General features: G+C 48.6%; 7 protein-coding genes across 7 annotated transcripts; 6 read left to right on the top strand and 1 right to left on the bottom strand.

The window, feature by feature from the left end:
• Positions 1–975: 975 nt before the first annotated feature.
• L3040_004498 (uncharacterized protein) lies at positions 976–2,451 on the bottom strand (the record flags this gene model as incomplete). The annotated part of the gene is made up of 4 exons (XM_007291557.1): positions 976–1,853; positions 1,905–2,070; positions 2,190–2,359; positions 2,415–2,451. 4 exons carry the CDS (start codon positions 2,449–2,451, stop codon positions 976–978), a joined length of 1,251 nt encoding a protein of 416 aa, XP_007291619.1.
• A 5,513-nt stretch (positions 2,452–7,964) lies between these two features.
• Positions 7,965–9,647, top strand: L3040_004497 (uncharacterized protein; the record flags this gene model as incomplete). The annotated part of the gene is made up of 8 exons (XM_066155264.1): positions 7,965–8,017; positions 8,103–8,112; positions 8,187–8,264; positions 8,313–8,334; positions 8,391–8,443; positions 8,512–9,066; positions 9,116–9,369; positions 9,419–9,647. The coding sequence occupies 8 exons, from the start codon at positions 7,965–7,967 to the stop codon at positions 9,645–9,647; spliced, it is 1,254 nt and encodes a 417-aa protein (XP_066012005.1).
• Positions 9,648–10,326: 679 nt separating this feature from the next.
• Positions 10,327–11,961, top strand: L3040_004496 (uncharacterized protein; the record flags this gene model as incomplete). Its single annotated transcript, XM_007291555.1, has 1 exon — positions 10,327–11,961. The coding sequence occupies one exon, from the start codon at positions 10,327–10,329 to the stop codon at positions 11,959–11,961; it is 1,635 nt and encodes a 544-aa protein (XP_007291617.1).
• Positions 11,962–15,589: 3,628 nt separating this feature from the next.
• Positions 15,590–17,167, top strand: L3040_004495 (uncharacterized protein; the record flags this gene model as incomplete). Its single annotated transcript, XM_007291554.1, has 2 exons — positions 15,590–15,912; positions 15,979–17,167. The coding sequence occupies 2 exons, from the start codon at positions 15,590–15,592 to the stop codon at positions 17,165–17,167; spliced, it is 1,512 nt and encodes a 503-aa protein (XP_007291616.1).
• Positions 17,168–17,842: 675 nt separating this feature from the next.
• Positions 17,843–18,671, top strand: L3040_004494 (uncharacterized protein; the record flags this gene model as incomplete). The annotated part of the gene is made up of 2 exons (XM_007291553.1): positions 17,843–17,890; positions 17,958–18,671. 2 exons carry the CDS (start codon positions 17,843–17,845, stop codon positions 18,669–18,671), a joined length of 762 nt encoding a protein of 253 aa, XP_007291615.1.
• A 2,754-nt stretch (positions 18,672–21,425) lies between these two features.
• Positions 21,426–23,515, top strand: L3040_004493 (uncharacterized protein; the record flags this gene model as incomplete). Its single annotated transcript, XM_066155250.1, has 4 exons — positions 21,426–21,577; positions 21,646–22,461; positions 22,519–22,610; positions 22,704–23,515. The coding sequence occupies 4 exons, from the start codon at positions 21,426–21,428 to the stop codon at positions 23,513–23,515; spliced, it is 1,872 nt and encodes a 623-aa protein (XP_066012004.1).
• Positions 23,516–24,358: 843 nt separating this feature from the next.
• Positions 24,359–26,297, top strand: L3040_004492 (uncharacterized protein; the record flags this gene model as incomplete). The annotated part of the gene is made up of 2 exons (XM_007291551.1): positions 24,359–24,560; positions 24,616–26,297. The coding sequence occupies 2 exons, from the start codon at positions 24,359–24,361 to the stop codon at positions 26,295–26,297; spliced, it is 1,884 nt and encodes a 627-aa protein (XP_007291613.1).
• Positions 26,298–27,730: the final 1,433 nt, after the last annotated feature.

Raw genomic sequence — 27,730 nt, 5'->3', positions numbered from 1 at the left:
GTACACCTCGACTATGAACCACCCTTCTTCCGTCCACCTAGTCGCCGGTTACCTTAAATTTAAATCGAAAAAAAAAACCCCCCGGACTTGCTGCAGAGTCGGTTCGATTTTGTAAGAATCATTCAAGGTAACTATTAATTATCTAATTAAACACGCCGAAAAAAAAAAAAAAAAAAAAAAAAAAAAAAAAAAAAAAAAAAACGTACCTATAAATAAATTAAGAATCCAATGAATTCATAGCATGTTTATCGCATAACGATCGAAATTTTATTCCTCCACATTGTTCCCTGCCGGACGGGCTAATATTTGTTTGTTTACAAACTAGTTTGGTTCTGGCTCTGGTTCGGAGATTGGATTGACTGGGTGATCATGGAAGGGGGGTGTTCCCAGTCGCCAAAATATATATACATGTATATATAAAAATGTAAACAATTATTTGGCATTCGCAATCTCGATATTGATTAGGAGTCACGGGGAGTGCGTTCCCATTTTGTCTTCCGTCGTGCATGGTCCTTCATTTATTTATTTAGTCAGTTACCGGGGAAGAGAATTGGATGAATGGGTGGCTCGGTGTGTATGTGTTTACTGTGAAGGTGTTTGTTTGTTTTGGGCTGGTCTCGACTAGTCCCAAAATTCAAAATCCTCAAGTTACACGGGGGGAAAAAAGGATGGTCGGAGAGGTTTTCAATCTCAGATGATGTGGACGTACGAATAATCTTTTGAAGATCGCTCAAATTCAATTCTGATAATAAATGATTTTATCTATACAAAAGGAACAAAAAGAGATCGGTGAGTCGTCAGATATATAGCCAGGTAGTGGTACCAACCGTTCATTACACCCAAACACCCTTCCTTCCTTCATCCGTCCCAACACCTGAGTCCGTCAAACCCCCGAATTTACAACTGAATGACCACCCGCCCTTGTCCGATACTGCCGCGCCGTTGATAGAAGAGATCAGGTCGGCTGGGCCCCTTCTAAGACGAGGTCGATTGGTTGGCATCTTTCAGGTGGGATATTCCCTGCATCTCCTCGCTCTGATCCCTGGTTGGGAACACGCCCTCACCAGTCTCTCCCTCCTTCCGGTCTCTGCTCCGGATGAAAGCCCAGGCGATGACCGCGATCCACGCTACGTACATGACACCGGCAATGGCGCCGTAGGCAATCTTCTCACCCTTGTCAGCGCCCGCCAGTTTCAGCCCGAGGCCGCCGTTGATCACACCCAAGAAGATGAGCGCCCGACCGAACCACACGTGGGGGTACGTCGCGGTGTTGGGAGAGCCGGAGGACTTGTAGAGCTTGTGGTGGATGAAACCCGTGAAGGGCTGGATGACCAGCCCGCAGACGACGACTATGCCGATTCTGGAGTGGTTCTCGCTCATGTAGCCGTCGGTGACGGCCAGCCAGATGCCCATGCCCATGCAGGAGATCGCCAGCGCGTAGGTGAAGATCATCCAGCCGGCGTGGATCCAGAGGAGGCCCTTGATGCTGAGGATGCGGATGGCGATGGCGCCCAGGGGGTACATGATGGCGAAGGCGATGGCGCCGATGATGGCGTGGGCCCTGAGGACGGCGTTGAAGTGTGAGGGCTTAGATTCCTCGGCTTCGATGCTACCGGCTGGGGTGGCGCCGCTGGCGAGGACTGCAGCCGCAGATGTGGTGAACGGGTTCTGACCGTCGCCACCAGCAGCCATTGTGAGATCCCAGGTTGGCTCACCGTAGTTGCTGTGCTCGGCGCAGCGGATAGTCAGGCTGTCAGACGCAACGGGTGCTGAAGTGTCCCAGGCGTAGATCCATTTTGAGGCGGGATCATTGAAGTTCATAGATCCGCCCGGCCAGCTGGCACAGTTTGAGCCTGGATGGGGTTAGCGAGGCCCTCCTGATAATCATCTTCACCTGCACTTACACTTAAAGTTTCCGGTCATGATACCATCGGAGATGCCTGAGCCGGACAGAAGAGTGACCTCGGCAGTAGTGCCAGCAGGATCTGGGTCTACCTCGCCGACACCGAGACGTGGGGATAACGTGACGTTGGTTCCCGCTGCGTTTGAGTACATCATAAACAAGTTGGACTTCGCCAAAGTCAGCATGGGGTGTTGCTACGCTGCGAGCATCTGAGATGATGTTTGGAGATCCTCGGCTCTAGAGCTGTCTTTGGAACCGAGAATCCTGGTGGGGGTCTTGCACATACATCGAACATTGTTGGTCCTTGACCGATACCAATCCATCCTACTGTAGTAGGAGCACTCATCTGTATGAAAATGTCGCCAGTTCCGCTCGCCGCGGTAGCTGTTGGGATGCTGATAACGAAGCATACATCTCCATCACATGTGGTAAGACCTTGAGCCACGGTGCTCGACGCTGACAGAGAGTAGTTAGCATAACTGCTGGATAAGTAGAGGAGAGAAGACCATACCGAGAGCTAACGCTCCTAAAGTATTAGAAAATCGCATATTGGAAGAAAACTAGATATAGGAACTGAGTGAAGAGACCGGATTGGGAACTGGACTTTAATGTACGCTGCTGCTTGCTTGCAAGTCCAACCGAGGGGTACAGTAGATATATAGTCCTGTCAACCAGATCTGGGTTAAACTAGAGCGAGTGCCCAGAAGAAAAGTCTGCCGGAGCTCTGTCAACTTTGGGGAGAGAGACATACACAAGCAGAGGGGCTTAGTCCAAGCCCAGCACCGAGCCAATAGCCATCTGGGTGTTGGCAAAGTTAAGCAGGAGTCCGTGTACTGTATTGCAGCTAGATGAGAATGCCGAGCAGCAGAGCCATGCCTGCCAATACCTGCCCGAGACCAGGGAGGCTCCTTCCAGAGCAAATATTGCCAGAAATCGTAAAGCAGAGTCAAGAGATACGCGTCGTGGTCTAGGCTCATACCAAACCGCTGGACAGAGTTCGAGGCCGGTCAAGAGGTGTTGGCAAACATAGGGTACAGGGTAGTACTCTATTTTATTATAGCTTTGGACAAGACATCTCGCGAAGGGTGGACCTTGCCAATTGCAACATTGCGGACTTTAGCACGAGTCCGAGGATGAGCATCATGCTTTCAGGATCATTGAGCCAATGAGCTCTAGGAGATCACTCCTATCCCGTACGTAAACAAACTCCTCACACGGCAACTTGCCTTTGACCATTGTCAACAGATATTGAAACAAGAGAACTTTCTTCCGGACCGCAAGCTCAACAGGAAATCCGCTTCGACGGGCTTGGTCGGCCGTTTTTTTAGACACGGACCTCATCTCGATCTGATTCAATTGCAAGTCAATAAGGTAGAAAAAGTACGGAGCCATACCTACCGGTAGTGCTTCTACGTACGGAGCACCATACCGTACCGACCAGTACCGACAGAGCTAGGCACTAGGAGTATTCTTTGTCCCTGGCTCATGGATACCTCGCTACTTACCCAGATCTGGGGAACATGACAAGGCGTCCCAGTGAAACTCCGCCCGTTATGCCCCTTGCCTTGAAGAAACGATGCGTCTCGAAGAATAGCAGTTTTCCGCGTACCTCGCTCCCTCTCCCTTCTCCCTTCTCCCTTCTCCCTTCTCCCAGCTCGCCCTCTCGCAAAAGTGCCTTGGTGCGAGTAGTGCTGTCTGTACCTGCCACGAACCCCGTCATCTGTCATCTGTCATCTGTCATCTGTCATCCCATCTGATAGTTGTACTACGTAGATCGGAGCAACTGTCGCTGCAACCTGCGCACTAATCAACACAGCCCGCGAGAGAAGATGAAACTTTTTCCGTGTCGCGTGGCAGCCAGGGCTGGGCTACGTAGGCTGGAGGCATCGGGGAAATCGGAAAATTTTTCTCATCCTCGGGTTCTGGGTCGAGCAGCGCCTCGGTCATTACGAATGCCGGTGTCGTCGCCTACACTTCACACTTTTTCCTCTTGGCCCGTTTGGATAAACCTTACCGCGAGTATACTTTCCGCTTTTCGTATTCATCAATCTATACGGTGGCAGTTATTGGCGGACTTGTATTCTTTTCTAGTAGAACCCCCACAACTACCGTATATTCTGTATATATATATATATAGATATGCACACGTTTTGTGTCTACTTTGGGACCCTTAATAAACCCAAATTCAGCCATGGGGATGTACTGGTGTAACACCCTGCGACTTGTAGAAGCACTTCATAAAGGTACTTCTACAAGTACGAACTGATTTTGATGTAAGATCCCCTGTAGGCTCAGTACTGCTCGCAGCCAATACTATCGCCCCCTTAAAATAATTGTCAGCGTGGCCACGTTGGCACAGACCAAAAATATACTGTAGCAAGAAACTATCCGTGCCACTCTTGGGGTCCGACCCTGATTTCACGGAGAGCGATACTACTCCTACAAGTAGTACTTGTACCGGTACTCTGTAGCATATCAAAGTATAATTCTATGAGCGACGTTCTGCTACGTACAATACTTGTGCTTGTACGGAGTAATCTAGATTCTCACGAGTGGTAATAGGCCGGTAGGTAATAAACAGCGCAGCTTTCGGACGATCCTGCTTCCTTTCCCCTTCTAAGGAACCGAGGCAACGTACAAAAATCAATAGCGCCGACGACTCGATTCGACGACTTTATCAAGGATCTTCCTGTGGAAACTGCAGTGGTACTTCCAGAAAGAGTCTTCGCTATTGATCATGATCTTCTTCTAGTAACCTCCCTGTCCTGTGGTAAACAACCGTAAAATACTATAGTGTATCGGAGCCTGCGAAACCTTAACCTCAGCCTCAGCCCCGTCCCGGGTTCGGCGTCGAAGGGTTTATTTCTAAGGGGGTAGGTAAAACGTACAAGTACCTCTAGGTCGCACCAACAAAAGTCAATAAATACTCGAGAAAGAGGCTCCGTTTCAAAGAGCTTGAGGACTGAGCACTGAATAGCGCCCTTTCATAGAAGAATCTGGATGACGAGAAAAGGTGATCCCGTAAAGATATACGATGAAAAACGACTAGCGTAGCTTCAAAACAGGCTGCAAACGTACGATGCAGATCTTGAATAGAAATCGTGATAATGACTGGCAAGTGGAGTTGGAGTTTGTAAAAAATCGCTTCTTGAAATCTGAAATCCGGATTCTGAAAATCAAAACCGATTGGGGCTATTCGGAAAAGCGCAACCCATTGTTACTCGGACGTGAAACAAATCGTACGATTATAATAAAGATTTAATCTCAAAAATAGAATTGGGTTGGAAACGCTGTAAGATATCGAAACTTCGAATTCCAAATTGACATTTTCGCACCTAAAGGTGCCCCTCGGAGCTCATGCGCTTTGCCAAAAGAATGTAGCTGACTAATCATACCAAAACCGACTAATTTGAATCGAGCGGCAGCCCACAGAAAAATCACTTATCCGATGCACTCAAAACGACCGTGTCCCTCTGGAAAATTTCAAGTAGGGAACGTTCGATTTGGCTGAGTCCGAGTGCTCAGCTCAGTAACGGCGAGTCGGCGACAAGAGGCTTCAAACAGGATGAAAAGACTTCACCTGCAGTTTCGCTAATTAAGCTCGAACTGACCGAAGGCTTATTGCCAAAAAGTATGTACCCAACTAGGTAGGTACAGTACTAGCGATGTTACAATGCATAAACCGTAAAATTATGCGAGTCTTATCAAAATTCGTTATTGAATACTTAACGACTAGATAGCTTATAATAATGCGATTGAAATAATTCTTGAAATTTCGAATTCGTAAAAATCTTAGCATTTTTATAGAAAAAAAGGATCAAAAAAACTCGATCAATACAACGCTTTAGTACTTGGTATGCCACCCTTTTGCTTCGATTACAGCTTCAATTCTCTTTCCTATTGATAACTATAAATTATTAAATAACAATTCATCTTAACAATCCTAAGCTGCTTATAAACAAGAATGTAATCGTGCCCGAGCTTCTTTTGAATTCCTTTTATCGGCAGCGATATCGGGAAATATCTTCACGACTTTTTCCTTCAAGTGCTACTCATAATGCTCGATCGAGTTAACATCGGGAGAGAACGGTGACCAGTCTTTTAGTGAATCGATCCTTCGCGCTCGAAATTGAACCTGGACTGCTCAGGCCGTGTAAATAAATTTATAATCTTATCTAGATTTATATTTGTTTCCGTTCGCATTAAGTCGTTCGAAGACTGGATCGCCTTCAGCGCTAAGGACTTTCAAGTAGCTTTTTATCGAATTGTCAGGAACCAATAGCTGAATAGCTTTGATACTGGACTGAACGGGCCAAAAAATTCATAATCCCTGAACGCTTCTCCAGAAGCTATTTCATTATATATACAGTAGAACGCTAGTCAGCTCACCTGATTAAGCCTTCTACTCCTGACATTACCCCCTGCTAGCACCTGACTCCTGGCAAGGGCACAACCGCTTACTCACTGCCTCAAGCACAGATTTAGGCGAGAGTTACGAAAACGTGTCCATACGCGCAAGCAGTCATTTACGTAGTACTAATACGTATCTAGTCGTACACAACGGCATCTCCCCGTTCAGCGGTGGCCATACGCGCAAGCGTGGATTATTATTAACTTAAAATTTAACCATATGATAAGCATATCATCGTTTGCGATTTTCTTACTCGAGCTCCTCGCTTCGCGGGGCGTCTCGGAAAGAACCCTCGGCACCACGAACGCTCAGAAGTGGTTCAAGCAGTTGTTCTCAGTTATTCTGTTAGGAACCAATTGAACAATTTTACAACTGGGCTGGACGGGCTAAAAAGGCATACCAACTGAGAACGCTTTTTGTTCAGCTATTTTACTATATATAGAATGCTAGTCAGCCCACCTGATTAAGCCTTCTACTCTTGCTACGAATACTTATGCTTCTTCGACTCGAAATCTTAATTTATAATATATAAACCGGATCTTTAAATATTCCAAAAAGATGCGTAGGTTATAACTTTGATATTCTTTTTTGCACCTTAGGTTTAGATCATCTATCGTTGCTGTTTTTAAACTAACCTTCGAAAGACTTATTCGTCGTTTTTACTCCGCCTTCGGTCGATGGAATACTCATTGCTTTATACTATTAGGGCTTGATCTTTTGCAATCTAATGTCGTCGTTCAAAACACTAAGCAAGCCACTTATTAAGATTCTCTTAGATAAGAAACGGTCTGCGTTTAGCTTTCCAGATGCTTATTCTAGACTTCTTCAAAATTCTTGCTTTTATATCCTTTTCGAAACTGAATCTATACGCTTTTTAGACTTTCTTATAAGCATTTTTCGGATGTAATCGAATATACCGAAGCAAAAGACGTTTATCGGCATTAGTGTAACTTCTCTTTCGAAGCACACGAGGTAAATAATAGCTTGCGTAGCGGAATAAGTCGCGGCGAATTGTTCGATGAACCGTCGAATATTCAAGACTAAGCTCTTTTGCGATCTCGGAAAGCCTTGCGCTGCGTGCAGCTTCGCCGGCAATAAATCCTCGCATATAAGGGCTAAGGTGCTCTCAGGAAGCCGATCCTCGGAAAGTGCATCGAGAAGCCTACAGTATAGTAGCAAATTTGAGTTGTAATGTCGATAGTTTCAAAGGGAAAGAACGTGATTCGCGAAACTTCGCGGTTTTATGCATTATCTGTTCGGCCCTATTGTACCCAATCTCAGCTGGGACTGTAGCACAGGAGTTCGTTTGTTCCCCACCTCGACAAAGACTTCGGGGGAAGACTCGTTTGATGCTTTTATTTTGTTCGTAAAGGTTTTAGGAATAGCTGTAGCTGTAGCTGTAGCTGTAGTCGTAAGGAGCTGGCTGTACGTATGCATGACATGGCAGGTACCTATATACTTCGTACATGGGAATTAAAGGTTGCCTTAGCGTGTGGGGGCCGGCTCGCCATAACATTTGGCCGAACCCGAAACGATATCACCAACAGTTATTTTTTATCTCGCCTTTCCTCCCCTCTTCTCAGTCAGCCTACTTTTTATGCATTCAGCTGCTGCTACTCCGGTTTATCAGAACCCGTGTACTTCTTCACTATGGCTGGCACAGTCACTCTCGACAAGGCCTACTTTGAGACTCTACTGAGAAGGTAAGCGCGCGCCTGCCCAGCATACCCAAGCAATTGCTAGAGATAAGCTCGTGCTTGACATGCGGAAGAGAGCTAACTTCTCAAGGGCACAATTTGTACGTCCCAAATCCCGATGGGCTTACGTCGCGCAACGGATGCTGTCCGGATGGACGTTGATCTTGTGTCTTAGCATACCGATGGTGTCGATTTTACTACGCCTGTAACTGTAACTACTGTCGCCATACCCAAGGCCGACCTTGACAACCTCGTGAGCGCCTCTCTGTGGGAAGAGGCGTAGACGCTGACCATTCCGCAGTTGAAGATTTCTCGGGAGTATGGTATGAAAATGTGACCAACTTTACATACTATCTGCTGCTCTCTGACTCTGTAGCAGCCAATCTACGACGTAACCTCTTCCGAGGTGGCATTGAACAAAAAAAATTGGCAGTAAGCAGAACTGCCTCGAACTAGCCTTGCCGCCATCCTTCCGAATGCATGCTAATTGTATCTGTCAGATCTTGGTGAAAGACGACGCTACAGGCAAAGAAGATAGCGGCACGATCGAGACCGATGACCCTACCGGTAGCGATGCCTTTTACACTCAACAACCCGAATCTACCGCGCCAGAGACAGATGGAAACGGGCGAGACTATACTTACGGAAGAAATGCCGACTACAATCCACGGGGTAGCTATGGGCGCCGCCACAGTGGAACCAAAGGTTTTGGCAATGTTTTCACAAATGGCGTCAGCAGCGGCTACTACGACCACGAGATCAACGACGAGCTCTCTTCGCCAGACGAACTCTTCGATCCGAGTCCAAATGATTCCCAAAGTCGGATCCCGCCCCCTAAGTTTGCCAAGTTTGCCAAGCGAACTGTCGTTCTATCTAACCTTGCCGAGGGCACCACTCATGCAGACGTCACCAATGCTGTAAGAGGTGGGATGCTGCTGGATATATTTCTTCGAAGCAACGACCATAGTGTCAGCGTCTCATTCTTGGACGAGGATGCTGCACAGGAGTTCTTTCGATTTGTCAAGCGCCACGACTTGTACATCCGGGGCAGGAGGGTATACAGTCCCTTACTTCTCAAAAAAGCACCGGCCTAATTCTCTACAGGTCGAGATTCGATGGGGCGAGCGCCAGTTCATTCTACCAGGCCATGTTGCTAATAAGATAGGCATCGGAGCTACCCGAAACCTCATTATCCAGAATTGCAGCCCAAAGTTTACCGAAAAAATGATCCGAGATGATCTGGAGCATATCCACAACTTAGTTGTCATCGACGTTGCTTTCCGAGGTCGAAATTGCTACATTTCCACGAACTCGGTTCACAATTCGATGTTTTCTCGTACTTGCATGATGAGTCGCGCGTAGGTATACTTCCGCCAGGGGCAGAGTATGTCAACTAACAGGTTGCAGTATCTACAAGGGATCCAAGATCGAATGGGGCCCCGATGAATGTGCAGCGCCGCTTGAGAGGCCCGTTCAGTTCCGCAAGCAACGTGAGCCCAGCCAGAAGAAGGATATTAAGCCAATGAACCGCTTCCAACTTCTCAACTTGGACAGCGACGAAGATGCTAGCTCTGTGCAAGAGGATGAACTTGACGCTGGTATCCATTTGCCTTCGGGAATTCTATCCAAGGTTTAGGACCAGTTTCGCTCGATATCTCAACGTTCTTCCTCGTACATTTGCTTGAGCAGGTGCTTGGGTTGGTGTATCTTTCTCAATGCTGTTTCCTTGGGTCATTTGGGAGCACAGCCTTTGCTAGGCGTTGTGGATGGCGTTTCTGTCACTGGTTGGTGGTAGTATCAGATACCCGGTCTGCCTAGTCGCCATTTATTTTGCTTTCGGATACCCAGATTGCAGTATAGTTTGGCTTGGACCGGAATGGGTCATTCAAGAGAGTTCCTAGTGAGCAGGTTCAGAGTCATCGTGAATTGCGTACATTACTACGAATGTAAAATGTTCATATCAATGATACGAATATAGCTGAGTCTTGCCCGCGCACGAGTGTGTTCTCTTATTCTGCTAAGAATAATCTCTTTAAAAAATTGAAGCGTGAAACGATGTTTATATTTGTCAAAGTTGCTTCATGTTTGTTGCCAAGACCAGAACGGTCAATTCCTCAACCCCTTGCTGTCGATCAGAGGGCCCCCACTACGATAAGATAAGCTGTGGCGCTCACGTGAAACGACAAGCTCAAAATCCAGAAGCAAACACGCGTCTCTTCTCTCTCTCACACATCATATAACACACAACACACACCCTCAGCTTCGAAATACCAACAATGTGATCGCGGCCACAGAGCTGGCCTCAACCAAGCTCAATGTTCCCTTCCAACAAATGCTCCGACGACGCCAGCGCCTGCTTCGCACCCGGCCACCAAGTCCGCTCCCTTGGCTCGCAATCCTTCACCTCCGCCGCCTTCTCTTCCCTGCCCTTTGTGACGACCTTTGTCGGCGTCTCGTTCGCAGTCCTCTATAAGCTATTTCCGCTCGTCTCCGGCTTGCACCAGTCCAAAGACGAGCAGGACCATTATCTCCCCAGCGACGCGCCGATCCAACTACGCCAGAAACATGCAGAGCAGGGCGCGAAGTCTCTCCGGAGGAGGGTCGTGGCCGTGACTTTCTCAGCAACGATCAGCCTGGCTGCCGTCCTTGCGGAGCTTATACTGTGCGAGATTTCGAACTCGCTGAACCCTGCCGCCCGGAGTCTGGCGTTGAGGGCTGTGGTGCCGGTGCTGCTCTTCTTTTTGGTGGCTCTCATCCCGTTTTTGGAGTTGCAGTCAATTGTTTCGGGATTCGGGTTGTCATTTAAGAGGAATGTGAAAGGGAAGATACCTAGGAAATCGTGGGCTTTGCAAGTGGTGCTGTTTAGTGTGTGGTTGGTGGCCTTCTGGTGGGCGGGCAAAGCCGTACCGGGCATTGCCAGTCAAGCTGGCAAAAGCTTGACGGAAGAATGCCTGGACCGAGTAGGCATTGTGGGGATATCTCTCATGGCGCTGTTGTCTGGCTTTGCGGCTGTGTCAGCGCCATGGCAAACGTTTGGAGCGAAACCAAGGCCAGTCACTGAGGCGGATGTAGCGCGGAAGCAGGCAGGTCTTGATGCTACGAACGAGATGCTAGCTGCAAAGCGCAGTCGTCTTCGAGCTCTACATCGCAGGATGAAAGACTCTCCCGCTGAGGGCTTTATGACAAAAGTCATGGGCAGCATACGAGGCAACCCAGATACCCAGGAACTAAAGGCCCTGGAACTCGAGGTCTCAGGATTAAATTCCATGAACTTATCCCTCTCCTCCTCTCTCTCCGTTCTTCAGAATCGCCTAGCATCTACTAAACAAGCATCCTCCCCTCTCGGCAAGATGCTCTTCAAACCAACCTCCTACGCCTTTGCTCTCTACTGCGTGTATCGCATTGTGTCCACGACCATCACCTCTATCCGGCGTATTCTCTTGCCACCTCTCGATCCGACAGCTTACACGTCCTCCACCACCGACCCCATCAACCGGGTCCTCTCCCTCCTCGCCAAACACGTCGATCCCACTCTCGACCAACTCGCCTGGTCCCGCCAAATCTCCTTCCTCCTCTCGGGCATAATCCTTCTCGCCTCCTTCAACTCCGTCCTCCAAACCTTCCACATGATCACCAAACTCGTTCCCTCCCTCCTCTACCAAGCACAAGCCAACCTCGCACTCCTCATTGCCCAGATCTCCGCAATCTACGTTATCTCCAGCGCGTTACTGCTACGGAGTAACCTTCCGAGCGAGATGAAGAGCGTGGTTAGCGATGCGCTCGGGAGTCCGCTGGAGCCGGGGCTGGTGGAGAGGTGGTTCGATGGGTGGTTTTTGTTGGCAAGTTTGGGTACGGCGCTGGGCATCTACGTAGGGAGAAAGCTCGGGGGAGGAGGGGAATGGGACGAATTTGATGATGGGGATGTGGAGCTGGGACAAAAGCGATCGTGAGATTATGGTTATGATATGATAAGATAAGATGTCTAACGGATTGTGTTTTGGCTGAGATGGATGCTAGAAATGCATAGATACCCGCGGGAGGAGTACCTATACGTAGAGCAGGGCGTTTTTTTTTTTTTTTTCTATTTTTATCTTTTTTTTTTTCATCTCTTCTTTTTTTCTTTTCTTTCGATGAAGTGTATCGGCGGCGATAGATACACCCTGAGTGGCTATGTATACCAGGGCTGGATTGGACTGCGCTGGACTAGACTGCGCGTCTTTGGCTAGATTTATTTGTTTCTCGGAAAGCTATCGAGAGAAACCCTGGCTCCTCTCGTATTCCTGTACCCACTATTATGCTTATTATTTAGATGCAAATGGTAGTTATCCGTCCGGAATAGAAGTGGCAGCAGCCTTGATCTGACTATTTGCATCACATTACCTGTAGACTTTGATCTTTGTGCATTCGAGATTTTGTTGGGATTCTTTATTCCCGTACGCGTGTGTGTAATCTAGGTTGGGGGGGGGGGGGGGGGGGGGGGGGGGGGGGGTTAGAGATGACGGTTAGAGATGGCCGTTGGAGACGGCCGTTGTAAATGGGGGTTAGAGATGGGGGTGGCGATGCATAATAGTCAGTGCGCTACGCTGACTTGTTACCTGCGGGCTCTCGGTAACAGTCAGTCCAAGCAAGCGTCTCATCTCAAACTGTATGCAAAATCGGGGTTGAGTTGAGAATCAACGAAAGTCATCGAAAATCATGACAAATCACGGCTTGTACCATGCACAACTCTACAACGCAATAAGATATGATAATGAAAACTACATCTGCGTCTCGGCGCTACAATCTTTCATAGTACTATTCAATAACAAATCCTTTTTATCCATTATCTTCATATCTATTGCTTGGAAGGGGGGGTTTTTTTGGAAGGGGGGAAATGGAAACTCGTAGCAGGCTGGCAGCTTCTCGATTATTAAGGTTAAGAGGCTCGGGAATATCAAAATGTCAGCTAAAATTGATTCGATTTACAACTCGGATAGATTAGTAACCTAATATGTCATAATGTAGGACGGTGAATGGGCGAGTCGACGCTATCGAGCTGTTATTCAGCTATCGAATTTTTATAGATAAAGCTATGGTTTAATGCAGTCGATATCGGTAAATATAAATGTTTTTTGGTGTGAAGTAGGATACTTGGTTGGACTGGGACACTTGGTTGGACTGACTATCAGATATGAATGTATATTACTTTACATCGTTTTCTTTCTTTCTCTTGTAAATGGTGAATAGTAAAATGAATACGTGTAGAGGATGATGTACATGTATTCAATTCGTTGGCAGCGTTTTTTGGGGGGGAGGATTCCTCTTGGATTGGTTTAGACAGAGGTGTGATGTAGAGGTGAATTGGTCTGGGGGTGAACACGGAAACATGTTGGAACATGGAGGAACGGACAAGTTCGGCAAAGCCCTTGAATTTTTTTTTTTTCTGTGTTTACTTTACTTGAGTGCAGATCAGATCAGACCAGACCAAAACCAGCCGCGATGGCAAGGCATGGCTGGGCGTATAGTATAGCAAAGGATAAGAAATACCAATTGGCAGATATGCTTAGTCTCCTATTATTATCTAAAGAAGGAGGAGGAGGGAGCAAGAGGAGGGAGGGGGAGATGTTTCATCGTAGCCTTCTCTATCCATACCTTTTAGTCCCTCCATTTTTGTTGTCATTCTTTTGGGGAGAACCTTTTGGAAAGAAACCCCGTCATCCCTTCATTCCACAGGTCCTCCAGACTTTAGAAACCCCGCCAGAAAGACAATCTATTCTGCATGGCTCTCTCTTCCTTTAATCAGGGAATGAAATAAGGGAGTTTCGTGGCAGACATTCAGTACACCCGAAGGTGAAAATGATCCAGGCCCGGTCACATAGGTTTGTGTTGATAAGACCGTTCCAGCTTTTGAAATGTTCAAGTTCCAAGGGCCCTAGCCACTAGACCTAGCTAGCTATATAGACCTGACAATCCCAGCTCCCTCACCATTCATAAGGATAGAAGCAAGAAAAGAATCCAAAATTCATCATCAATCGCAAGGAAAAACAAGCAAAGCAACAATAACAAATCAAGGCAGTCAATAGCAGCAGAATTCCCCATTTCAATAAATTTCCCCAAGCTATTTCTATAATTTGGAACTATCCAACTACCCAAGATGGATTTTGCAAGCGTTGAATTTGGTAGCATGCAAGCCTAGATAACCTGCATTGCCTGAAGTTGTTCTGTGAATGAAATTATTGTATCCACACTCGCAGGGCTTGGAAATTGAGGCTATACAGAAAGAGCAGTATGCTCTAACGGCTGATATGGATTGATGTGAGAACCATCAGGATTCTTTATCGTAAGCATATATATACCTGCGAATGCCAAGTCCCAGCTTGCTCTCAGCTCTTACCATGCACAACATGCTCTATCTCCAAAGCCTCACAGAGGCAACGGAATTCTCTTGATGACTGACTGAGGATGAGAAAGTGAAGCTTAGGATTTCCTCCATCCACCTCAAAAATATCGCCCATACACTTCGTATGGCGGCCTTCTTGAGAATATTCTTCATCCTTTGACAGATAGAAAGCGCCAGATCTAACTGTCTTTGCAAGTTGCACAAGAGTCAACAAACACCTCTCTTTTGCCTCTGTTTCTCTCCTTCTCGTGAATCATCTGTCCCCGTAGTCTAAACACCAATCTCCAAAGCTATGCCGTCTTGTCCTCTCTTCCTGCGACTAGCAGGATCAAAGAACTTTCATATCCTTGGATTTTCGAAAAACGCCATTTTCGAACGACACCATTCTCAGAACGGCGCCATTTTCGAACTACGTGATCAAGAAAGCGAGCAATTCATCCGCTGCCCTCCTCATCACACTCAGCGTTCCCCACACACAACAAACTTCCTCCAACACCGTCCTCCACTTTGTTGATGCACAACACCAACACAGCCAGCTGCGAGGCCTCGATGGCATAGACTCGTCAACTTAGAGGTACCGAGGGCTTTCTTCGTTCTATTTCTTGATATCAGCCACCTCTTTCAGATTCTTCTCTCGTAAAGCTTGCGAGCATCGAGGTTCAAACCCTACGATACCCATCACGACCACGACCACGACCACGACCACGACCACGACCCCAATCCCTCAACACTCGCATACATCCTCTGACCTCTGCAATATCGTCGAGCCGTCTCTTCAAAGCGGTCGCTCGGTAGTAAGCTTCTGCGAATCCCCTCTCAATTCTTCTCAGAATCGAAGCCCTTCATCTTAAGATAACAATCTTGGACTCGCATCCACCACACAGAACGAAGATTCATCGATCTACAGCGCCAAACGCAAGACCAAGAAACATAACTGGACCTGCAACTGGCTGCTTGCGCACACGCGCGACCTCCGCACGGGAGCTCTCGTGACTCCTCGACCTGGTACTCTGGTAACTAGTTCCCTTTCCCTGATTGAAGCAATTGACCCACATACTGACTCTACGCGCTCTTTCGCAGGCCATTGACGACAGGTCGCGCAAGTCCGCAAAACATCCTCCCTCCTGTGCTTGCCATACGAGTCGCGCGCACCCGCACATAACCGTTTTTCGAGCTTGAATCTCAGACCGGACGTCAAGATGAAGGAAATTTTCTTCATGCTCATGGCCATCATGGCTATCGCTCTTGGTCAAAGTGCGGAGGTGAGCACGTCCGACATGAAAGCGATCCGCGAACGTACTCTCAACGCACCTGTGGCTACCCAAGCTGGCGCCAACCACGAGAAGTCAGCGATCTACAGTATCACCGTCATTCGACACTTATCGACCACATCCACCCTCATAACTGAGACTGGAGTAAGAACGGAACCTCTGGAGCAGACGATTCCGTTCACGATGGACAGTGGTTCGACCTGGACATCAATCTCAACCACAGGCACCAGCACATATACTGCAACATCAACGTAAGTAAATAGACAGATTCCATCAAAGTGCAAGGAACTCAAAGACTCAGCTGACAATTTTGAAAGATGGTGGAGCCCTGTAGTCACGGCCTGGAACGAGACTGACATTCAACCTGTGATGGTGCAGGGCCCTACCGCTACCACCGGTTCTTCTGCTGTTGTGACGTCCAGCACTGTGATCACAGCTACCAGCGAGCCAAATCTAACATCAGCGGAAGCTTCTACTCGCCAACGTCATAAGGTAATTGCCTGGAGCTCCGCAGGTGGGTTCTTGGGCCTTTTCATACTTATCGGGGGAGGCTGGCTATTCTGGAAAAACAAGCAGCATAAAGAACAGCAGCGCAGAAACCGGCTTCCATTCCCTTCTATCGGTGGAGGATTTCCAGGGGATGGCTCATCGCGTCCCATGTCACCAATACCCATGTTGCCAAGAGCTCGCACAACCACCCCTTCAATCGTCATTTCATCCCCGCTATCGAATCCAGCTCTAGTGACCTCTGACTCCCATAGAGCAGAACCGCTGAGGAATGCGCACTTGGTCCAACAAACGGCAAACGGTCCACCAGTTCAGCTGGGTGACATGGCTCCTCTCCGACCAGCTCGGCCAGCTAGCTTGACGGAATCGATCCAAGAGTCCATGGACACAATCCCAATTGGTGTCGCAATGGATTTGATTAAGTCGGCCAACACATCGCCTGTGATGCAACCTCGTGGAGACGAACATAGATCTTTCATCCCTGTCGCTATCGTCAAGAAGAAGGCATCCGGAAAAGTGTCAATGACCACTACCAACAGCACCGAGCCACAAATTGGCGACCCAGACCAAAGATTCCACGAGGATATCGCAGAGCAGGTTGGCGAGGCGCTTGATCAGTCGTCAGATGGTGTTGGTCAAGCAGATCCAGCTGCTAGTCTTGCTTCTCACTCTCAGAATCCACCCCGTACTAACCCGAACACGTTCGATGATGATGAGAGTGATGATGACGTTAGAGAGCAGCGACGAGTATCAACCCTGCGACAACTAGATCCCACTGGATTCCAGCCTTCATCTCAACCAAGACGTGTCCCCCCTGTCTCCCGTGTTGCTCGCCCTCAGCGGGGATTGGGGCGCGCCAGATCTGGAACAGCTCCCGGTGCCAGACGTGCATTAGCAACAGCTTCTGCCCCAAGACGTGGCCTATCCTCCCTTGGAGAGCGCGACACCACCGTGGCTGATCTTAAGGCCCTAGCAAACCGAGATCAGGACAAGTTGTGACCGAGATGACGAAAATGACAAGATGATGGGTCCGAAGTAAATGGAGAAATGATTGCTGTGGTAAGACCTTCCTTAGCCGCGGTTTCCAGTATGCGTTTCGCAAATTCATTCCAGGAGACCGTTCTGATGGCTTTCAAAAAGGAACAAAGGTGCGAACCCGAGATATGTTGCCTGGGACTCGAGGAGAGGAGCTTCGAACTGTGTAGACGAGGCCTTAGATGGAGCGGTGGTGAGGAGAGTTGTCACTGGACCCGTCTCTCATAGCATAGCATTCAATGTGAAAACAAAGCTTGCAAAGTAAGTGCGCATCTGTCGCTGTGACCATTATGATAATGATAAGGTTGATGAGTTTGAGAAGAGCGATCGATCGAAGTTGTTGGAATTGGAATTGGAATTGGAATTGGCAGGCGGAGTTCGGCTATAGTAGCGCCGGAAATACCTCTAGCTCTTCGGTCGTAAGATTGTCCGATCTAGTACTCTATTCGTCATACCCATACCCATACCCCACACCCGGGACGTAGATGCATTCAAGTGTAGGGTAAAGGGTAAAGTCTTTTCTCTCACTCTTGTTGACAATATTCTCCATTTTGTTTTCTTTACTACATTTGAAGTTTCTGCATCGTGGCTTTATCTTATAAATCGCTTGAATCAAACCAAAACAAATCACGAGCCAATATGCCTCCTTCAGGTCTTGCCATTATCATAGGTGCCGGCCCCAATACTGTAAGAATATTTGGCAACTTCTCCAAGATATCTCCCATGCTACAAGCCACTGACAGTTCCTATCCAGGGAACGGGCATCGCGAGAATCCTCTCTCATCCAAAGCACGGAAATATGGCGGTCGCCCTGCTCGCCCGCCGCCCCGAAGGACTCTCCTCCGTGCGTGCGAACCTCAAAGAGACATCTCCGGGTAGCATTGTGGAAACCTTTCCTACAGACACCTCCCCTACCAGCCTGCGCGCCGCCTTCCAATCCATCAAGACCCACTCCTCGTTCGCACACCTCAAGCTGAAAGTCGCCGTGTACTCCCTAAAGCACTCCTCCAAGAAGCCCTTCCTGTCAGAGACATATGAGGAGTTTACGCAATCTCTGGAACAATACGTTGGTGGCGCGTTTACGTTTAGTCAGGAAGCGCTGAAGCTGTTCTTTGAGCACCACGGTGAAGCACCGTTGAGCGAGACGGGCGAGAAAAAAGGGACGTTGATTTTCACAGGGACTCTAGGCGCGCTCAGGTGTAACGCCGAGTACGCGGCCTATGGGGCCGGAAGGAGTAGTGTGAGGCAGTTGGCGCAGACGCTGGCGAGAGAGATGAGTCCAAAGGGGGTGCATGTTGTGCACACGATTGCTAATGGGATTATTGAGGATAAGAATGGAGAGGATCAGAGGATTGGGAAGAAGATGAGTGCGGATGCGGTCGGGAAGACGTATTTGTGGTTGAGTCAACAGGAGCCTGAGTTGTGGACTCACGAGCTGGACTTGAGACCTGCTGCTGAAAAGTTTTAGACAGTGAGCCTTGATGCAAAAGTGATGAGAAAGCTGAATCCTAGTACGCGCAACCGGGATGGAGGCAAGCGACTGAAATATAATACACACACGTATATAGATATACATTGCAAAATGCAAGTCTGAGCGAGGACTGAAAATCACCAAGAAAGTGTCGTCGTTCGCTCGATAGGAGTAGGCCAGTCACAACCAGCAACCCAGCACCTCACCTCTCCTTTCCATTACCTTTCCTCGCCCTTATACTGAGGTACCTGACATGACTCAGTATGTAGGTTGCGATCTTCTTATTCTTGAAAGGATGATCGAGTATAAAGAATAAGAAGATCGAGTATCTTTTCGGACAGGGCAGGCATCTTCTCGAAGAGAGGAATCAATCGGCGGGGTATTGTTTATCTACGTCCCCGAAGACAGCTGTGTAGAAATAGCTTGTGACATATAGGAGTTCCAGAATGTGCGGCGAGACGAGTACTTTTTCCCGCGGGTGTAAGCGAGTACTGAAGTGTCGATCGTCTGAGGTCAGAGAAGACATGAAGTGCACTGCTATCTGCTTCATGAAGTCGATTCCGTATGTTGACTTTTGACTTGATTTAAAGATATATATCGTATCTTGCACTTAGATGATCGTATGCTTAGGCACAGGTATCTTCGTACGGAAATCTCAATTATCATCGATCCTCGTATGACTACCGACTACTTCGCTATTAATCGTATTCGATCTAATGCTTTGCTAAATAGTTTCGTTGTATCGTCGTCGGCGCCGTATCTATGCAATTCGAATTATTTGTAGGTCAATTGAACCAGCGAAGTCCTTTTCCAAAAGATAACCTAGTTAACTAATTGTGGGATTAGCTCAGTCGTTACGAAAGTTGAGTTAACTCGGCAGCGAAATCCCTCTATTTCTATTGTCGTCGTCTCCGACTCGCCTGACTGCCGACGCGATGAGTAAGCAAAACTTGTGCCCAGCATATTTTTGGCCACAAATAAGCCCCCAGAGTGACCTCGACTCAATCTGAGTCGATACGATATCGGAATCGGCTCCCAAGATTGACTCAAGGGTACTTACTGCTGTTACGCACAAGTCGATGAGGTCCAGACGACATGCTCAAAGACCAGAATAAAGCACCATAAAGAGGGCTTGAATGAAGAACACGGGCGGCATTAAATTGATCCTCAGTCCTGCAAGTTACACAAATACCGAGGCTTCAAATAGTAATATTCAACAGGCCCACTCCAACTTAGTAAGATTGCTAGTACCTGGCCCAGCCCAAGAGCACATCAACACCGTCAGCACATCTTACAATGGGGTCTCAAACGCCGGCGTACCCAATACCTCCAGGTGTCCATGCCATCTCAAATGAGCTCCTTGACCTACGACCAGATTCTGAAATTGATTACGAGATTCTCCACCCGAAGCCCATCACCACCGAGAAGAACATCTTCTTCGTTTGGGATTCTAGTTTCAAACATAGGCATCCCTGCACTCAACGAATCGTTCGCGCCTGGCATCGTCGATTTTCACGATCCGGGTGGACGATGTCGAGAAATTTCTCGATGTCAACGACCGCTCCAACCTCCCCCAGGCTTTTTCAGAAGGCACGATCACAGGAACATATGCAGTGCAGCATACCAGTGATCTCGTGCGTTGGCCGCTACTGTTGAAGTATGGAGGTGTCTACACAGACGTCGGTTTCATGCAAATCGGGGACCTCGACGCCCTCTGGAACAAAACTATTGGAGACCCCGAATCAGGGTATAAAATTCTGTCATATAACCAGGGACCTCCAGAAATCTACTGCCTTACAAATACTTCTTCTGAGCATGCAAGAATAACCCATTGTTTGAGCGTGCGCATCGCCTTTTGCTGAAGCTTTGGGAAGGTAGGACATGTACTACAGGGCTAAATTCTCATGCGCTGCTAAATGGAATAACACTAATGGGTGGAAATTTCACCATAGGCGATGAGCAGGGGAAGCATGATGGTGAGGAGTCTAGTACGATGTTGACGGATTACATCATTCAAAGACAAGTCACGAAGTTGGTGATGGGGCTTATAGATGAGGAGGGTGGGTGGAATGGACCAAAATACGTGCGGGAGAAGATCTATGCTATCAATTGTTTGGTCGGATCTCAACTCATCAACGAAATTACTGCATAGGAGGGCAGGAAGCTTTTGACTTGATGTCGTTACCGCTACCGAAAGTAGGGGAGACGGAGAGTGCAGAGCAAGTTCAAGCGAGGAACATTGTTGAGCAATGCTTGAAAAGAAGTTTGGGGTTCAAGCTTGCTCATGGGATGATTCTGTGGGTACCTAGAGAGACGCTGGAGAGTCTTTGGAGGAAGCATACCATACAGGGAGCGATGCCGTTGTCGGTACTTATGTGCATTGGTTGCGTTAAGAAAAGGTGCATTGGTGCCCGGTCGAGCTGCCCGAGAAGATCGAGTATGCGATTATCGACCTATTGAAAACAGGTCCGCTGCTGAAAGGAGCTTAACTGACATCGCTCGTAAAAATCAGCACCTAGCTCAAGCTATTGCATCAGACAGATACTTAGTACCATCTCGGGGATCACCCTTTTCCCTATCTGGGTAGTCGGCACCCACAGCAACACGTATTTCGCTCAACCCTTTTTTTTCTCCAAATCTTTTTCTTTCACATTTTACTTTCGTTTCTACTAAGCTCAGAATCTTCAACAACCAAATCCCTGAAGTACCATTGCTATGATAACATTTCATGCCACCAGCTAGTCTGCTAACATGCGACTCCTAAGAACAATCACAAATGCGTCCTCGTCTCATCAGAATGGAGCGGGAGCTGGAGCAGACGAGGAGGGAGGGCATGAACTCGAGGGCAGGGACGGCCTCTCAGTCCGAGGCGCTGAAATTCTAAACGAGATCCGAATCGGCTCGTAAGTCTTAGTCTTCAAATCGACGCCATGCAATTCTCCTGGAAGATTCCCTCTGACATTCGTTTTAGATATACGTGCGTCGTATGCACAGATCCTATAGAATTCGGTCGAGGCCAGGACTACGCTCTATGGAGCTGCAGAGAGGGGTGCCACACCGTCTATCACTTCCGCTGCATCAAGGACTGGTCGACCGCCAGCACCGCCCACGCCGCCGAAATTTCAAGTATATTTTACATCAACCCGCCTCATCAATGGAAGTGTCCCTGTTGCGCGGCTACTCCAGCAGCCATCAACGTAGCCACTTGCTGGTGTGGCAAAAGGGACCACGATGCCATCGCAATTGGTAGCGCAAACTCTTGTGATGAGCTATGCGCCAGGGAAGGACAATGCACTCACGGACATGCCACGAATTGCCAGCAGAAATGCCACCCGGGCCCTTGCCGATTGCGCTGCACGATCGAGTGTCGACAAATCCTGTCTGCTCGCCAATCAAACAAATTTCGGAGATTCTGCACGCGAGTGAGAGAGAAAGACAAGAAACCACTGGCTTGGGCATATGCAATCTTTCTCTTGATATACTCCGGGCTGGGAGTCTTTCTGCATTTCCACATCAGGTGGAACACAATGCCATGGAAGTATCCCGGGTTCGAGCGCATGACCGAGAGCACAGTTCTCTTCATTCTAGGAATGTTTTTATTATTACCTGCTCTTGCGTTACTGATTTTGGGTACTTGTATGGTAACTTTCGAGTTCTTGATCTCGGTCTTCAGCCTGACATTGCTCGACAACAATCGGCCTTCTGGTGCTTCTGTTGCGGGGGTACTACTTGGAGCATTATTCGTCTGCCCACTATTTCTCGCCATCTTTACGGTTCCGATTGTTACGTAAGTAATCTACATAAGCTTCTGGTCCTGTAGAGTTACTTTGCTAACGCGTTTCAGGCTTTTTGAAGGCCCTCCGCTTGCGTGGGATTATCAGATGAAGGACAGTTGTAATGGCTTCAATACTAGGATTGGAATGGATGAGACACCAGGTTGGTCCCTCCTCAAAGACACTCTCTCAGTAGCGGAAATCCTGGCGCTCAGTAGATGCGGAGTATGTAGAAACTCATGGCTAACCATCCCAGGCACCCACTTCACAGCCCTGAGTCTCGTTCCCGACCAGGAGTCAAGAAATTTCTACCTCGCGGAACGTACTGATCCGAGTGGTACCGATGCCAGTCAACCATTCCGCTATTACCACCGACTCTCAGGAAGTACCAGTCGATTCAACACAATGGCGATCGACGTCGACTTGCACTACCACCAATGGCGCATGCTATCCCTGAGCGACTCCGACCAAGCCAACCAGTGGCTTGCATACGATTCTAGAATGCTGGATCGAAGCGGCTTCCCAAGTCCCCCGCCCTTTCGCAAGCCATCAGAAGATCTCATCGGAGCTGGCTCCTTCACGCCCACCGACGACACGCACACGACCCTGATGATCCCTGAGCTCGAGCTAGCCATCACACACATGCACCAGTTCATCTACAAGCTCAAAATGGAGCCCTTCCTGCGCGTCTTCAACGTCTCGGGCATGAAGCCGTTCTCACGCGTCTGGAACACGACTGATCATTACAACCCGCGAGCATGGAACAAGAAGGACCGCATGCACGAGAACGAGTGGACGCGCCGACCGCATCCCCGGGAAATAATGCGCACGGCTTCATTTGGACGCGGACGAAGTACCGTGACCGCTTGTGCGCGGGAGGTGCACGAGTGGCGTGATATGAGGGGACCTGGAAACCTGCTGTACGATGCTAACGGGACGGTGATTGAAACGCCGCCGCCGCCGAGTGGTGTTCAGATGTACCACATGGTCCCGTTTGCGATCATTTCGGCGTATAGAGAGAGGGTCAAGGAGACGGATCTGAGACCAATCATCACCTACAAGCACTAGATTCATTTTTATATATTTCTCGAGATTGTCTGCCATATTTGGATCGCTTTTCTAGAGTTATTTAGTTCCGATGAATAATTAATTGATATCCCAGATTTCATGTTCCAGATTTCGTAATACTTCCACCTCTTGATAGTCTTCCATATTCAACTTCCGTCTAGCTATCTTCTGCTGTGCCTTTGTAGATGGCGAAGCCGGGTGTTATATATATGTATATATATATTTTTGGATTATAGAGCGCCCGTTCATATATATCGTCTCCGACGCTATCAGCTGTGCTGCTACTCACGCGAGATATCTACGTAACAATATACGCCTAGCTAGGCAGATACGAAAGCGGAGAGGGCAGAGCAATGGATGTAAACAGGTTATTGATGCTGATTTCCCGAGATTCTTATGAAATGTGGACTTTGGACTTGTTAAGTAGGTAAGGAGGCGGTTAGTTTCTCATTGTACGGGTCGACGTTCAGGGGGATCTCGCTTATGGTGCTCGGGTGGTTATGTATAGCAGGGAGGGGTGGGTGAAGTTAGAAGTGTGTATATGGATGTAGGACGCAATAAATGTTATTTACAGATTCCAGTGACTTGGTACAACTATCCTCGAGAATACTTTTGTTGTCGGCTTCGTCACCAACTACCGGTATCATGTTCCTCATCTACCAAAGTGGTGCCGTGGGAGCGATCGGATGAGGTTAGTCCGTATGTAGCCGAACTATATTCCTCGGAGTTTAGCCGCGGCGCTAAGATAACGAGAGGCAGAAAATTCGATAATCTATCGAAAATTACCCAGCGAGCGGCTTTTTCTCCTACCGACAACTGCATTTTATTGCAACACCGCGGAACATGGCGAAAAAGAGAAAAGCAGCCGGCCAACCTGCCAATGCGGAGATCGACGATGGATTCGAGAAGAAAGGTGGCAAGATGGGCCCTATTACCACCTTCGAGGACGTCGCCGACTCTGAGGATGAATTCCACATCAATCGCGACAAGGTCCTGCTCGATGACGGCCCGGATGCGAAGAGGCGGAGGAAATACGCCGCTGAAGGTTGGCGGATACTGCTCTTGGGATATACCAATCTGTTACTAATAACGGACTGCAGATGCTGAACTCGAGCCCTCGGACGAGGAAATCTTAGGATACTCCTCCGAAAGCGAAGAGGAGCAGTTCGAGGCACCCAAAGGCCGCGGGAAAGGCAAGGTCATCTTGTCTGATGACGAGGAGCCGCAGGCTGAGGAAGATGAGGACGCTGAAGGCTGGGGCACGTCGCGGAAGGACTACTACGATAATGATGGGATTCAGACCGAGGCGGATGCGCTCGAGGAAGAGGCGGAGGCAAAGCGATTACAGCAGAAGAAGCTCCAGAAGATGTCTGATGCCGACTTTGGGTTTGACGAGAGCGAATGGCTGGATGCCGCGGGGGAGGATGACGATAGAGAGGTGGTTACGGAGGTGTTGAAGGATATTGAGATCACGCCGGACATGGACCCGAAGGAGCGATTGCGAATTTTGCAGACGCGATACCCAGAGTTTGATCACCTTGCCAATGAGTTATTGCAGTTACAACCGGTCCTGGTAGATCTGCAACAGCAGGTTACGTCTGAAGGAGCTTCTAATTCGGCACGAACCTCGTTCACGGTTGCCAAGTCGCGAGCTTTGGCTGCGTATTTGGCAGCTTTGACAATGTACTTTGCCATCCTCACAGCGCCTGCAAAGGGCCTCAAATCGGAAGGAAAGGCTCTGGACCCGGCAGAAATACGAGATCACGCAGTCATGGATAGCATATTACAATGTCGAGAGCTATGGTCGAAGGTCAGATTGCTGAAGGCTCCCGAACCGACCGAAGATGCCTCCGAGTACGAGTCTGCCGACGAAACCCAGGAACCAGAACCTACCTCCAAGTCCGACAAACCGTCCAAGAAGAGCAAGAAAGAGCGTGCGCGCCTGGCCGCGGCTGAGGAAGCAGCTGCTCTCCGCGCCCAACGTCTCGAAGAGGCCGAAGACGAGCTTGCGGATCTTGCAGCTCTCGTTCCCAAATCTCGGAAATCGAGCCAGAGACCCAAGGCAGTCATTGTCGCAGACGATGACTCGGACTTTGGCGAGGAGGAGACGATGGATGCCAAGTCTGCCGAGGAGAAGGCGAACAGGAAGAAGAGCCTCCGCTTCTATACTTCACAGATCACCCAGAAGGCCAACAAACGCGCCGGAGCTGGACGTGACGCGGGTGGTGATGCGGATCTGCCGCACAAAGAGCGCCTGCGGGACCGTCAGGCTAGGCTGAACGCCGAAGCCGAGAAGCGCGGCAAGAAACTGGACGAGTACGGCCGTGGCGGTGGTGGTGCTGACCTCGGCGGGGAGAGCGACAGCGGCGAAGATGCCGTCGCTGAGAAGGTCCGCGACGCCGAGGACGAGTACTACGACATGGTGGCCCAGGCATCCCGGAAAAAGAAGCTGACGAAAGAGATGCGGCTGGCGGCGGAGAAGCAGGCCCAGGCGGAAGGCCGCCTTACGCGCGTGGTGGAGGGCGAGCCGGACGACGAGGCGGATGGTGGCGGCAGCAAGCGGGCCATCGGCTACGTGATTGAGAAGAACAAGGGGCTGGCGCCGAAGCGCAAGAAGGAGGTGCGCAACCCGCGCGTCAAGAAGCGGATGAAGTACGAAGAGAAGAAGAAGAAGCTGGCGAGCACGAGGGCCGTCTACAAGGGTGGCGAGGAGCGCGGCGGCTACGGCGGCGAGAAGACGGGTATCAAGGCGGGGCTTGTCAAGAGTATCAAGCTTGGCTAGGTAGTAGGTAGTAGCTCGTACTTCATAGCCTTTTGTCCCGAAATTATTGAGAATGGCGTTTTTGGAGCGGGCCTTTTCAACATCTAAGGGGGTACTCGCTTGGTAACCTAAATTTTAATTTTTTTTCTAGTTTTTTTTGTTTTTTCTTTTTTTGTTTTCGGGGGGAGTGGGGGGTATTCCAACCCTGTACATGTACATGTACATGTTTTTTTGCAAGCCTGACTCCTGCATGTTTTTCCCCTCCTCTCGCTTGGTCTTCTTCTCTCTTCTCTCTTCCCTCTATCTCTCTCCTTCCTCTATCCCCTTCCCTCTATCTCTTTCCTTTCCTCCTCCCCTTCCCTCCTATTTTCCTTTTCTCCTCCCCTTCTCCTCCTCCATTTCCATCCTTGCATCCCCTTCCCTTCCTCCACCCATCTTCCCCCCCTCCCCCTTCTCTTCCCCTTCCCTTATCCATCTCCTCCCCTCTTCGCCTCTTCCTTCCATCCTTCCTTCTCCTCCCCTTACAACGTCGACGATGATAGGTAATAATAAGCGAAGGAAAGCCAAGCGAAGAGCGGCGGATGGGATGAGATGAGATATGCAATACTTTTACATATACGTAGTACATACACATCTATACACATACACATACATACACACACACACATATACATACACATACATACAATGATAGTAAGTAAGTAAGTAAGCACAGACAGAGAGAGAGGCAGAGAGGCAGAGGCGCCAGGAAGAAAACGCGTGCGGAGTTTATAATTTTTATTCGATTCTATTTTATTCTATTTTATTCTATTTTATTCTATTTTATTCTATTTCATTCTATTTCATTCTCTTTTATTTTCTTTTATTCTCTTTTATTCTTTTTTATTCTTTTTTATTCTCTTTTATTCCTATTCTATTCCATTCCATTCCATTCCAGCCCGCAGAGAACCAACCCATCTAGGTATCCATCCGACATCCGTCCAGTCGTCCGTCTATCCATGCAGTGTTAGTTCAGTTCACATCCAGTGTGTGTTAGTTTAGTTTAGTTTAGTTCACCCCTCCTATCCGGTGTTAGTTCACCCAGTGGTTAGTTTAGTTCACCTACTCACCCACCCACCTACCCACCCACCGGCAGCAGCAGCAGCGAAACGCATCAACGCATCAATCAACACAGTCCCTCAACATCGCACTCGCACTCGCACAACCCCCCCCCCCCCCCCCCCCAAAAAAAAAAAAACACGCACACACAGACAAGAGCGTGTGGGTTAGCTTGGCTCAGGTCGAATCGGGTTTGACTTCGTTTTACTTCGTTTAACTTCCTTTTACTTCCCTTTACTTCCCTTTACATCATCATCATCATCATCATCATCATCATCATCTCCATCATCTTTATCATCATCATCTCCATCATCAACCAAAAACAAAAAACAGAGATAGCACGTAATTTGATTTGA

The sequence above is a fragment of the Drepanopeziza brunnea genome, assembly GCF_022702325.1.
Source record: "Drepanopeziza brunnea f. sp. 'multigermtubi' strain 214-2 chromosome Unknown ctg6, whole genome shotgun sequence".
In the NCBI taxonomy this organism is placed as follows: Eukaryota; Fungi; Ascomycota; class Leotiomycetes; order Helotiales; family Drepanopezizaceae; genus Drepanopeziza; species Drepanopeziza brunnea.
This window is presented reverse-complemented; position numbering and strand designations above follow the sequence as displayed.